Genomic DNA, 13,695 nt, shown 5'->3' on the forward strand with positions numbered 1-13,695 from the left:
CTCAACCCAGTTGATCCTGGCCCCTTTTTCTCCCCATCCCATCCACCACCCAGTCCCATTTACTGACCTTTCAAGTTCTGCCTTTTGTGTTTGCCAGAAACCATTTCCAGAGCTAAAGCCTTCTGCCAACAGTGTTCTAATTTATTGAACCTATAAGCTGTTGGTCTCACTGACTTTGCTTGGACTGGTGGGAGTGGGGAGGTGGGGGTTGGGGGGTTGGTGGGATACCGGTATATATTAGTGACCATGTTAAAACCTATTAACACCTGTGATTCAAAAATTCTTCTTGCACAGAGGATGTTGTTGTCAAGCCCTCTTTTCTTTCTTTCAGCACCCAAGTCACCAGAGCGAATCCGGAATTCCCGTGACAGGATGAGAGGATTTACCATATCACCATATAGAATGTTTGCGACCAAGGATAAACCGAGGCACTTTGCAACCTGGATGAGGTCGACCTCGAAAACAAACCCAGCGGCTTATTTTTACTCCTATTATGACGAAAAGGACTTCAAAGAGCCTGAGGAGCCCTGTCCGGAGAAGACCAATTCAGCGGAGATGTGGACTTGCGACACATGTTTATTTTTAAATAAAGTTCCATCGGAGAGATGTTGGGTTTGTGACGTAATCAAATATGGAGTCATGTCACGAAGCACTGAAAGTTCCATGAGAAACGGTAATCACTGATCCCAAGAATTTCCTGTTCTGTAATTACGCATAGATTGTCACCATGATGAAGTTAATGGAACCATCTTTTTTTATTTAATGTTGCTAATTTGACAGCCTTATTAATTTTATATATAATATATATATTGTTTGTACATCAAATATATTTTTGAAATCAGCCAGCAAGACTCATGATACCACCTCACTGACGCTATGAGTCCTCAAGTCAACAAGTCACAGTACATAAGCTTTTCAGGTGAATTTGAAGGTTGGCTAAATCAGTGGAACTGCATCAGGAGGACAAGGGACCAATAGCGATGTGTCAAAAGTGGCTCATTGCTGAGACCTATACTATTTACAATATATGTAGAAGATTGGGAGCCAAGGGTGGGAACACTGCTGTCTAAACTTGCGGGGGCTGCCAGATTTAAAAGAGGATTCAAATTGTGGAGGAGAAGAGGCAAATCAAATGCAAGAGACTGGGAATGTGGACTGATTTGAATGCTAAATGGCATTTACTGTTAGTAAATACAAAGTTCTGAAACTAGCGAAGGAAAGTTAACAGTGGGAATATAAACAAAATGGTTCTAGGCTGCAGGGGGGGGGGGGGGGGGGGGGATGGATTTTGGCATGTTGATGGTCAGCTGACTGAAATCAGTAAGAAGTAGTGCAGCAGTGACAAGGAGGGCTAACTGCACCCTGGGATGTATGATTAGGGACAGAACTGGAAGTAATAATCAGACATGCGTGTACCTGGTATGGCTGTACCTGCAGTGAAACTTTGGTCACTGTATCACAATAAAGGTATCCGGGGTTTGGAGAGGCAGCAACAAAGAGGGGCACTCAAACTAACGGCTGACTTAAAGCAAATGAGCTTTGAGCGGTAGTTGAGAAAAGTCCATGCAGATCTATTCAAGTACACAGATAAACTAAACTCTAGTAATATAGTTGAGGTTTCCACAACCCCTCAGCATGAGAGTGTGGGCTCAAACTCCAAAGAGAGAAGCTCCATGGAAAGTTTGCATTTGATTACTTTTATGTTGAGGGCAAATTGAAATTGAAGGATGATTTGATTGTATTTCTTGTGCTGACCAATACAAATAGATAGCCATTTTAAAAGTGTTGTTGTATTTAAGTGTTGTGATTAAATCGGGAGTACTAAATAATAGGAATAAATGGGAAATGGTTCATGTATTGGAATTGTCTACTTAGATGATGGTGTACCCTTAAAATGCATTGTCAAAGTTACATGTGTCATCTATTGTGTATTTGAATGGCAAAGCTCCTGAACGTCACCCTAAAATCAGAGTATTTTGTTTTACATGATTATATCAAACAATACTTGGAGCCACATAGATGCATCTTTGTCACACTTTGCAATGTAATCTTATACAACATCTGTGGATATGCAGGCCGTGATTTCCATGCAATTACTGGGAGCCACCCCATATCCAACGGCCTGCTGTCATTCAGTGGCCTCCCCAGCAAGTGGTCACCCTGGCACCGATTAGTACTCTTTTTTTAAAAATGAAAACCAGGTGGAAGGGCTTCTGTGGGGAGCCGAGGAGGTGAGTAGCCATCGTCGCTCGCAGGCAAAGAGCCTGGGGGTTCCTGCCTCCACCTGACGTGCATCAGCAGAAGTGTGGTGTTCACAAGAATGTGCCCGAGAAGCCTGACCACTAACGTGTGTGTATCTGCGCTGCTGGAGGGTGGGGATGACAGTTGTAACCTGTCGATTGTAGCATCCTCAGAGCTCTCCTCCGAGGTGGTCTCATGGGAGGCAGGAGAGGGGGCCGCCTGGGATGGGCTGGCGCCGCCGGCTGGAGGCCCTGCGGAAGAATGGATGTGTGGTCAGTGGGAGGGATGGATCAGTCTGTTTGACGTTAACAATTCCTCCGCATTGGTGACCACTTTGTCCTCGGCCACCCTAGTCACCTCTGTAGTGATGTCATGGTTGTTTTGTAATTCACCGACTGACCACTAGGAGTCTCACTAGTATGGAACTGGAGGCCAGTCCTCCTGCTCATGCTGCCCAAGCTGATGGCCACTGCCACTTTATCCCAAATGGCACTGGCTGCCCTGTGGCTCATGCTCTGGGACCCTCAGAGTAACAGGCCATCCCTCCTGGCCTCGACCACATCTAGGGGCTTCCCCAGGTCTGTGTTTCCAAATCCTGGGGCCAAGCTTTTCTGCGCCATGGCTGTGAGCCGAGTAGGGTTGGCTGAGAATGTGCTATGAGTGCTGCTCGACCTTGTTAGCAGGGGGCTGTCCTGGCGAATCAGCTGGTCAGCCTACATTTGCGTAAAGCCCATGGGGCCTCATTAGCTGGACCAATTAACATTGTATTGCGTTGCTGGCCTCGCCAGGCCGAGAGCGGGGAAGGTCGCGGCAGTTCCTGCTTGCTACCACACTTAGAAATCTTTCGGGAGAATTGCGCCTGTAATGTTCATACATAGTTTTTCCATTGAGTAACTTGGTGTAATGACGGATCCTCGCAGCTATATTTGAAAGGGTGGAGTGTCAGCTATAACTTATTCAATGTACTGTGTTGAACAGAGGAGTGAGTATAGGCGTATAGCACTTAAGGCACAGAATTTTCCACAAGTCTCTATTTGTATTGATCTAGCACACAAAGGCACTTTGTCCCCCTTAGTATTACACGCAATGTAAAATTTGCCTGAAATTATTTTAAATTAAGCTATGTATAATATTTAAAAGGTTCTCCATCGTTAAATAAAATGGGAGGACAGTGCACTGAGGAATGGATTTCTGTGTGAAGCAGTGATGACAGAATTACCTTATTGATGGTGGATTGTAGTCATTGTTGCCCCTCACTGAAGGGGTGGAATTGGGCCTATGGGATGGAGTTGTAAATTCTTTAATGACCTGAATGGAATTTATTGTCCATCTCTAGTTGCCCTTGTGAAGGTGGTGACAAGCTGCCTCTTGAACCCCCGTAACCAACCCGCATGTTGTAACTACTCTCTCTCCAGTTGGAAAGTCAATTAGCAGTGGAGTCATTGACATCAAAGCACCTCGGGGGAAGCAGGGGAAGATGAAACTGCAGCAGTCGAATCAAATTTCTGTCAAGGGTTGAGAGAGTTAGAATCACTGGAAGAGCAAATCAATGGAAAGGAATGGATGACAGTCACTTAATCAGAACTTTTCAACAAGCGGAGGGAACAGCGAGTCACTGAAATAGAATATTTCAGGAAAGGAAGGGAGAGCAGAGACACAGATGGAGCTTAGCTGGGGGAATTCAAACAGGATCATAGAATCCAGCAATAAATGTTATTGAAAGCCAAACCTTTTCATCAGGAATGCAAAATCTGAATATAGTTGAAATGCTAAGATTGTGATAACCTTACATTGGTAGTTGTGTGTGGAAATCATGCCCTCCTTTCTGAGAAAACCTACTGAATTACTTATTTACAGAACTGAGCAGCAACAAGCGTGGGGTGCACGCCCAACAGACTGCCAGTGTAGGAGATGCGTCTACGTCATCTGGATTGTCTGACATTGAACCCCCTCGCCCAAAACCAAGACCAGTGGGCATCCTTATGGGACAGTGGGCACGAAGGAGAACTCTCCCAATGGAAGGCGACTGTATGGATCCAGGTGTGTAAAATTCTTCTGCATGGCTCAGCTTAATTTCAATTGATTATGATTAATATTGTGAGAGTTTTCTACTGAACAGTCATTCAGCAGTTCCTCTTTAAACACTATTGTAAGCCTGCTGGATAAAGTGAAAGAGGAGAAGCTATGAGGCATGATTTAACGGGACAAGTTCTTGAGTGCCGTAGTGAGGGAGCTTTCCCACAAGCTCTTCAACGAATGAGTTGGAGAGCTCCTGACCACTATCAAATGGGACTTGGTCATGTTTTTCGGCCCCTGCAAGTTGCTCACTGGGCGAGCCCACACTTCAGAATTATTTTCATTACTCGGAAGCTGAGCTCGCCGGGAAAACTGGTCAGATCGCTAATATGAAAGGATGGCCCACCTCTAGGTGAGCCACTTGGTCGCTTACACCCCCACTCATGGATAATAACACCCAGGATCCCAGGTTCGATTCCGACTTGGGTCACTGTCTTGTGTGGAGTCTGCACATCCTCCCCGTGTGTGCGTGGGCTTCCTCTGGGTGCTCTGGTTTCCTCCCACAGTCCGAAGATGCGCAGGTTAGGTGGATTGGCCCTGATAAATTGCCCTTAGTGTCCAAAATTGCCCTTAGTGTTGGGTGGGGTTACTGGGTTATGGGGATAGGGTGTAGGTGTTGGCCTTGGGTTGGGTGCTCTTTCCAAGAGCCGGTGCAGACTTGATGGGCCGAATGGCCTCCTGCTGCACTGTAAATTCTATGATAATCTATGGTCCTGCCTTGTGAGCCACTGTGATTATAACTAGCAGCCAGTACAAAGTATGCATGTTGTCCGCATTACTTTGAACAGGCCCATGTTAATCAATTAATTTCTTTGAATTACCTGGAAGAATTCCACTCCCCAGAAGTGGTGTTTCTTCTTTACAAGCCCAGCTTCCTGCCTTGCAAGCCTTGGACTGTACCCACCATGCCAGTGGATGCCAGTGCAGTTCAGCGAGCTGTATCCAGCAGATACCGGGTTTATTGAGACACCTCCCTGAGAAGTGGCATTAATCACAAATTTGCTATCTTCTGTCAGGAATGTAGCAATTGTGACGCGGCCCTACCACTCCACTTGGAATTTGTCAGCCAGACACTGCAGACCTCTTGACTCCCAATGCCAAGATGGAAGAGCCCAGCATTCTAAGCTCAAGAGCTTCTCGAGGTTGTCCTCCGAAGTAATCTGCAGTCTCATTCAATGGGAAGCAAAAGCTCCACCAGCCATGCTGCAGCCACTGGAGTAGCCCTAGAACAGGCAAAGGCACTGGAAAGAACCATCAATAAACAACAACTCATCCATATGATGCTGTTGATCCCTCTAAATCATTCTGGTGCATTGCCTGCAGCTTAATGTGTGTTCAGCAGTGCGAGGTCTGTTAAATCATGGAGTTTCAAAATGGCCACGCTGACATCATATCATAGTTGTGCGCTGATTGATGTCCTGATTTACCTCCTCCACATACTTTCAATGGACGTTAACTGATGTGTTAACCCCTTTACCAAGATGGCGTCCCCAACATTTCATGTCAGAAGTTTGCACATGTGGTGAGGAGACCATTTTTGTGCCTAACAGTACAACTAGCACCCAAAAAGGGATACTACTGAGCTCAATTTCATCCCCAGATATGTTTAAATAATGTGTTGCATGTGAATTTGAATCACAAACGACCTAATAGTGATGTTTTCATAATTGCATTTTTTTCTAATGTAGCTTGAAATAAGGTAGCAGTTTTACTTAACCTATTTGCAATTTCTTGTTCATTTCATTTCAGAATTTACTTGTCCGACCTTTAAACCCCCACCCATGAAACCTGAGTTAGTTAAAGCCCTTAATGCACTTTTAAATCAACGGATCCATTACAACTGGGTAAGTTCAGTGAATTAGCATTTCACTTTCCGGTTCCATTTTCAACACCACAGAAACACTCTCTGTGATAGGACCTTTTAAAGGCTAGTTTTGTCCAGCTATACTTCAAATGTTCAATTACCTAGTTGAGATTGGACACAACGAAAGAACAAAAGGGCTGGGATTCTCCGAGTCCGCGCCGGGTCGGAGAATCGGCGGTGACGCGTGAAATTCCCATCCTGGTGGGGCGCGGGGGGGGATCAGATGCTGGAGAGGGGGGGGGGGGGGGGGGGGGGGCGTCCACGGCGTCCAGACCCACGATCGGGGGCTACCTATCTGCGGGTGCCAGTGATCTGGAGGGGGCACACCTTCTTCCGCGTGGGCCCGCTGTAGGGGTCCGGCATGTTGCGCGGTGCCAGCGTGGAAACGGCCACCACGTGCATGCGCCGGTGCGGAGCCGGCCGTCGCGTGCATGCGCCAGCAGGGAGAAGGCCGTCGCGCCCATGCGCGGAACGGTGCCGGCAGTACAGGGCCGCATATCAGGGGAGCAGCGTAGAGCACTCCGGCACCTTGCTGACCCTCTGAGGGCCGCTGAATCGCTGGCCAGGAGACCCGTTGATGCCAGCGTGCACCACTCCGGTGTTTGCGCTACCGCCAATACTTGGCCGGGATTTCGGAGAATCCCAGCAGGTTTCCAAATCTAGTAAGAATTTCTGTAATTATTAATGTTTTGGCATTAGATATCACAAACACATTCTAAAATATTGTTATAATATTTACAAAGCAGGCTACACGTCACTGTGAGAACTGTTCTCCACTCTAATTACAGTTTCTTGTGAACTGAGGGGGTATATAAACAGACTAGTTTCAGAATCCTAAGTCTAACAGGGTTCAGCAATGTACATAAGAGAAGATTTGTGGATTATCACACTACCTGTAGGTAGCTATGATGTGGAGATGCCGGTGTTGGACTCACCTGATGAAGGAGCTGCGCTCCGAAAGCTAGTGACTCCAAAACAAACCTGTTGGATTTTAACCCGGTGTTGTAAGACTTCTTACTGTCCCTGTAGGTAGTGATCTCTGTATTAATTGGGACTGAGGCAGTGATGATCACCACTGACTCCTATTTGTCTAACTTAAAAGGACGTGTGCTGTTAATACAAACCTGAAGCAGTTCCAAGTATAAGTCTGCAAACTTTGTTCAATAATAGTAATCCTTGGCAGATGTTCTTTTTTAAAACAATAATTTCAGATGTCAGACATCCCTTTGTTAGCTTTGCATTTATGGAATGCATTATTCAAATGCTAATTCCCTGAATGTCAGCAATGGTTAGGTTAAACGGTCTAGACTTTCCTGCCAAAATGGCTGAGAGGTTAATGCATCTGTATGCATAATTTATGTAGTAATTTCAAGCAAGGGGCATATCCAAAAGATATTGTCCACTTGTCTGGCAGTAGCTTTGCGAAAACATCATTTCGCTGTCTGCCTCATCATTACAATTAATTTAACACCTCTTGCATAGATACAAGCGACGCTGTCTACAGAAAGCGACATATTGTCCGCTCCAGTCTGAGTATCCTTTTAACATGGCAAATGTTATTGTTGCTACCAACTACTCTACCTCTGAAAATGTAATATTTCAAGTCTGGCTTATTTCTTCAGGTTTTGATCAATGTTGGAAAATTTTAAAATGTAATATTGTATCATTTTTAGAAATTCACTTTTCCTTTCTGTCTTTTTTCCCCTCTCTTTGGATTCCATGTTTATTTCAGTTTCTTTATCATTGAAAGTAAGTGAGGACTAGGTTCCACTAGCACATGGTGAGTATACAGTTTGATCAAATGAGATTCAATTGGAATTTTACTCAATACTACCGATGAACTAGCTGACAGCAATTTTAAAGACAGCTTTATTTCCTATCAGTTTTCCGGTCAGTACTTTATTTGCTCAAGTTCTCAACATAACACACCGTTCTATTAGTTTTTATATTGCTCGTATCCTTTGGCTTATTTAGCATATTAAATTCTCGATGTGTGTGAATTCAGATCCTGTGCAACCCATCCTTCAGAGGATATAAATAGGTAGGAAGGGAAAAAACAGATAATTATAGGCCAGTGAGTCTAGCATCAGTGACAGGGAAATAATTGGAAAAAATTCTGAAAGACAGAATTAATCTCCACTTGGAGAGACAATGATTTAAAAAAAAATAAATTTAGATTACCCAATTATTTTTCCAATTAAGGGGCAATTTAGTGTGGCCAATCCACCTACTCTGCACATTTTTGGGTTGTGGGGGCGAAACCCACGCAGACACGGGGAGAATGTGCAAACTCCACACGGACAGTGACCCAGGGCCGGGATCGAACCTGGGACCTCAGCGCCGTGAGGCAGCTGTGCTAACCACTAGGCCCCCGTGCTGCCCTAGAGAGACCATGATTAATCAAGGATAGCCGGCATGGCTTTGTCAGGGAGAGATCGTGTCTAAAGAATTTGGTTAAACTTTTCAAGGAGGTGAAAAAGGCATGTGGAATACTTGCAGGGAGGTTATAATAGAGCTGTATTAAATGTTAGGTCACAGCAAGAGTATGTGTGGAAAGGATGTGATTGCACGAGAAAAGGTGCAGAGGAGATTCACCAGGATGTTGCCTGGGCTCGAGTGTTTCAGCTATGAATAGAGGCTGGATAGTCCAGGGTTAATTTCCTTAGAGCAGAGAATGCTGGGGGGGGGGGGCACCTCATTAAGATGTACAAAAGGCTGAGGGGAGACCTCATCGAGGTGCACAAAGTTATGAGGGATTTTAGATAGGAAGAAATCTTTCCCTTTGATAGAGGGGTCAATAACCAGGGACCGTAGATTTAAGGTCAAAAGCAGGAGATTTAGAAGGAATTTGAGGAAAAGCTTTTTCAACCAGAGGATGCTGGGAATCTGGACCTCAGCCTGAAAGAATGGTAGAGGCGGGCACACTCACAATATTTAAGAAACATTTAGATGAGCATTTGAATCGCCATAGCATACACGTCTACGGACCAAATGTTGGGAAATTGCATTTGGAATAGGTAGGTGTTTTATGGCCAGCACAGACGCGATGGGCCAAAGGCCATAAAACTCTGCCACCTTGTGAGGAGTACTTGCACGCTAAACAGTGGAAGCAGCATGGAAATAATCCCACAACCAACAGATCAGATCAAAGCTCTGCCACAGTGAGTCATAAACAGTGAGGGACAATTAAACAACTAAGGAGAGGAAGAGGCTGCATGAAATTTCACCTCTTCAATGATGATGAATCCAGTATAGAGGGCAAAATGCAAGGCTGTGATGCATTTGCAATTGGTTGAAGCCATAATGTCCAGGGGATGATCCATCTCAGCCTCCTCCTCAGGTCCCCACCATCACCAAAAGTCAGGCCAATTTGCTTCTCTTTACATTGATATCAAGAAATAGCTGACCATGGGGCTGTGGTTAGCACTTCTGCCTCATGGTGCTGAGGACCCGGGTTTGATCCTGCCCCCTGGTCACTGTCCATGTGGAGGTTACACATTCTTCCCATTTCTGCGTGGGTCTCACCCCCAAAACCCAAAGATGTGCAGGGCAGGTAGATTGGCCATGCTAAATTGCCAACGACAATGCTGGCATCTATCCAATGTCACTCACCATCCTGACTTGGAAATATATCGGCATTCCTCCACTGTCGCTGAGGCAAAATCTTGGAACCACCTTCTTAAGGGCAACTAGGGATGGACAACAAATGCTGGCTCAGCCAGTGAGGCCCACATCCTGTAAAAAAATATATATTTTTTAATCCTTTGCGGTTACTGGGTGACGATCTGGGCATTGTGGAATTAACTTGGCCACACTGACTGGGAATACAGAGGCTGCACCCCACCACTCCTTCTCAAGAGCAATTATGGATGGGCAGTGCATCAAGGTTTTGCCCTTGATTGAATAACAAAGAAGGGTATTAAAGAGCCAGGCTTGGTCGAGAATTTTGACCTCAAAGTTGCAACATTGTTGGCAGATTTCAAAATCATTTTTAGGCAAAACTATATCAGTGACAAAATTCATGACCCCGCCACAACCAAAAGTTCTGCCAATCGCCCTTTGACATTCAATGGCATTACCATCATTGAATCCCTCACTATCAACATCCTGGGGATTACTACTGACCATAAACTGAACTGGATTAGCCATATAAATACTGTGGCTACAAGAGTAGGTCAGAAGAGTGGCACTTGTCAGCACATGGATATTGTCCAGTTATGATCAATCCATTGTTTCCAATGCAGGCAGCGTGTCATCTTAGGGCTGTGAACTAAACTCCATGCTTGGAGCTTACAGCCAGCGCTAACTGTGCTCTTTGGCAGCTGGAAATCTCAGCAAGGGCTCCAAAATAGTTAAAGCTAAAAATAGTTAAAGTTAGCCTGCCCTAGTTAAGGGCAGCCCACACCTCTTAAAGATGAGGTCCACTGTGGCTGGAGAAGGTTCTGGAAGTCATTCTACTAATGAACCTGATCTGGAAAAGAAATGGGAAAGAGCAGGCTTCATGATTTTCCAATGCTTCACCAGTGGCATTGGTCAAGGAAGGGGGAGTGATGTCCTGTATCGACCAGGAGGCCTTCAAAACAAACTCTATGAAAGCAGTGGGAGCAGACAGTGGTTCAAAGGTCAATAACTGAAAACCTGGATGCAGGGTTACAAAACCTCCTCACACAGGTGCCCCAGGTTAGTGAATGTATCTTTAAATGCCATATCCCACCAATGGATTACGAGCCTCCTACACTGCTCAAATCACCATAAACACCTACTTAACAATCTCTTTGAATTAGGACTTGTACTTAACATTCATAGCTTCATGTCACACTCCCACCTTCAACCAGTGCTCCAAGCCTCACATTCGAATCTCACTCGTGGACACGTGGCCAGCTATTCAATCATGAGAGCCACATCACCACATTCACTGACACACTTGCAGGACAAGATGACATACAATGTGAGGCAAAAGGGATTAACTAGTGGCAGGAAGGTGCGGCTACCCCCACAGAGAAAATGGTGGTGGACATTGTTGGAACAGCCATAGTTAAATCCATTATTAATCATACTGCTGAAATGATGGAATGTGATGGTTTGTCATATCAAATACTCCTTTGGAAAGCATCCTCCCTACACCCTACCCCCCAACCCCACAGTCTTGCTGAGCTAGAAGCTGCAGATGGTTTAAGAATACACCTCTTACTCACCCCCACCCCACCCCACTGCTCCACCCGACCATAACCTTAGTCTTAGCTGGGTGAAAGGAGAAATGCACCAGAACTTCAAATTAGCGGGCAGTCGTGAAAAATAAAGAGTTGGAAGAGCACAAAGTGATGAAGAAAAATCAACATTACAACCTCTCACAATCACAGCAATCAGCTCAGATAGTAACAGTGGGAAACTTAAAAGTGGTGTCTGTCTCTGTAGTGAGTCCCTGAGGTGCTGCGCCAGAGAGGCAGTGGGTCCATGAAGCCCCTAATTCCTGTCTTCTCTCAAAAGGACAGGATTACTGATCCCATTCATGCCAGTCCAGCAGTTGCCTGCCAGGCAGCCAGCTCCACCTTTGGCTGCCCATGCCGAGATGGGGCAGTCCAAGGCCCAGCTGTCAATGAGGGCTGATGCTGATCAAGATAGATCTCCATATGCAGTCTCCTCCACTGAATATCACAAGCCATCCACTGACCTTGCTGTAAAGCACTGGGATGGCATTGCATAGGAGCAATAGAATAGATACAGACACATGCCAGATGGGCAGAAGGGAATCCACAAGGCTGATTAGTTCACATCTGTATGAATATGACATGCTTTAATTTTATAAAAGGTTGGAATATTTACTTTATGCTGACATATATTGTTGTATTTTGACGAAACAGTCATTACGGTGATGTTGAAGTCATTGGAGAGGCTCAAACCTCAATCAGGATGAGCTCTGCTTATATCCAGAAATTCGATCAGAAACTAAATTTTAAAACCCTGATATGAGTTTACAGTGACTAAATGAATCGCCAACCTTTTGACAGTTTAAGAATTAGATCCACCTACAAAATTGCCAGAATAATGTAACATTGTCAATAAATTAAATAACATATGCCACATGAAAGATGCTTAACGTGAATCCTTTTTAAGTTACAACCCTCTAGGTGAATTGAAATGATTGAACAGAACAAGCTCGACTTTGTTAACCAACTTCTCGAAAGGAACAGGAGATGCCTGATATTGAAGAGATTTGATGCGTCATTACAATCAACATTTTAGATTTGATCAATTTTAATGTCTTCATCAGGTGAGTGAAGAGGTAGGTTACACAAACACAGCATATATAGACAAAACCAATCCTGCAAGATGATACTTGAATGCAGGTCTTTGCAGGTAATTAAGTATTTACAGGTCCAGATGGTGTGACTGGAGAGAGGAATAGTCACAGGTTAAAGAGATGTGAATTGTCTCAAACCAGGACAGTCGGTAGGATTTCACAAGTCCAGGCCAGATGGTGGGGGGGTTAAATGTAGTGAGTCATGAATCCAAGATCCCGGTTGAGACCGTACTCATGCGTGTGGAACTTGGCTATCAGTTTCTGCTCGGCGATTCTGCGTTCTCATCCGTCCTGAAGGCTGCCTTGGAGAGTGCTTACCCGAAGATCAGGGGCTGAATGCCCTTGACTGTGAAGTATTCCCCAACTGGAAGAGAAGAACATTCCTGCCTGGTGATTGTCGTGCGACGTCTGTTCATTCGTTGTCGCAGCGTCTGCATGGTCTCGCCAATGTACCACGCCTCAGGACATCTTTCCTGCAGCGTATGAGGTAGACAACGTTGGCTGAGTCGCACAAGTATGTAACCTGGTGGGTTGTGTTCTCGCATGTAATGGTGGTACACATGTCGATGATCTGACACTTCTTGCAGAGATTGCCATGGCAGGGTTGTGTGGTGTCATGGTCACTGTTCTCCTAAAGGCTGGGTAGTTTGCTGAAAACAATGGTCTGTTTGAGGTTGCGCAGTTGTTTGAAAGGTAGTAGTGGGGGTGGCCTTGACAAGATGTAAGGCTTCATCGATGACGTGTTGACGGCTGTGAAGAAAGTACTGGGCGAAGGAAAGGAAAAAAATGTCATTGATGTATCTGGTGCATAGCGTGGTTGAAGGTCCTGTGCGGTGAAGAGATCTTGTTCGAACTTGTACATGATGATGTTGGAGTATTGAGGTGCAAATTTGGTCCCTATGGCTGTTCCATGTGTTTGGTTGAAGAGCTTGTTGTTGAAGGTGAAGATGCTGTGATCCAGAAAGAGGCGGATGAGTTGTAGAATTGCGTCTGGAGAATGGCAGTTGTTGCTGTTGAGTACTGAGGCCGTTACAGCAATGCCGTTGTCATGGGGGTGCTGGTGTAGAGTGTCGAGACATCTATTGTGACAAGGAATATTCCTGGTCCAACTGGCCCATGGGTGCTGAGTTTCTGTAAGAAGTCCGTCGTGTCGCGACAGAAGTTGGGGGTTCCTTGCACAATGGGTTTCAAGATGACCTCGATGTAGACAGAG

The 13,695-nt window shown here is 45.3% G+C and overlaps 1 protein-coding gene across 4 annotated transcripts in view; it reads left to right on the plus strand.

Annotated features, from left to right (window-relative positions):
- LOC119967580 overlaps positions 1-12,601 on the plus strand; it is a 68,113-nt gene extending 55,512 nt beyond the window's left edge. For 3 of the 4 annotated variants that reach the window (XM_038800289.1, XM_038800293.1, XM_038800290.1), the window contains 4 exons: positions 332-673; positions 4,099-4,281; positions 6,067-6,161; positions 7,914-8,323. In XM_038800289.1, the coding sequence (XP_038656217.1) occupies positions 332-673; positions 4,099-4,281; positions 6,067-6,161; positions 7,914-7,928 (635 nt within the window). In that variant the 3' untranslated portion in view covers positions 7,929-8,323. Of the gene's footprint in view, positions 1-331; positions 674-4,098; positions 4,282-6,066; positions 6,162-7,913; positions 8,324-12,295 lie in introns of those variants that run through there. The other variant, XM_038800291.1, reaches the window with a different exon arrangement.
- Positions 12,602-13,695: the final 1,094 nt, after the last annotated feature.

The sequence above is a fragment of the Scyliorhinus canicula genome, chromosome 6 (assembly GCF_902713615.1).
Source record: "Scyliorhinus canicula chromosome 6, sScyCan1.1, whole genome shotgun sequence".
Taxonomy (NCBI): domain Eukaryota; kingdom Metazoa; phylum Chordata; class Chondrichthyes; order Carcharhiniformes; family Scyliorhinidae; genus Scyliorhinus; species Scyliorhinus canicula.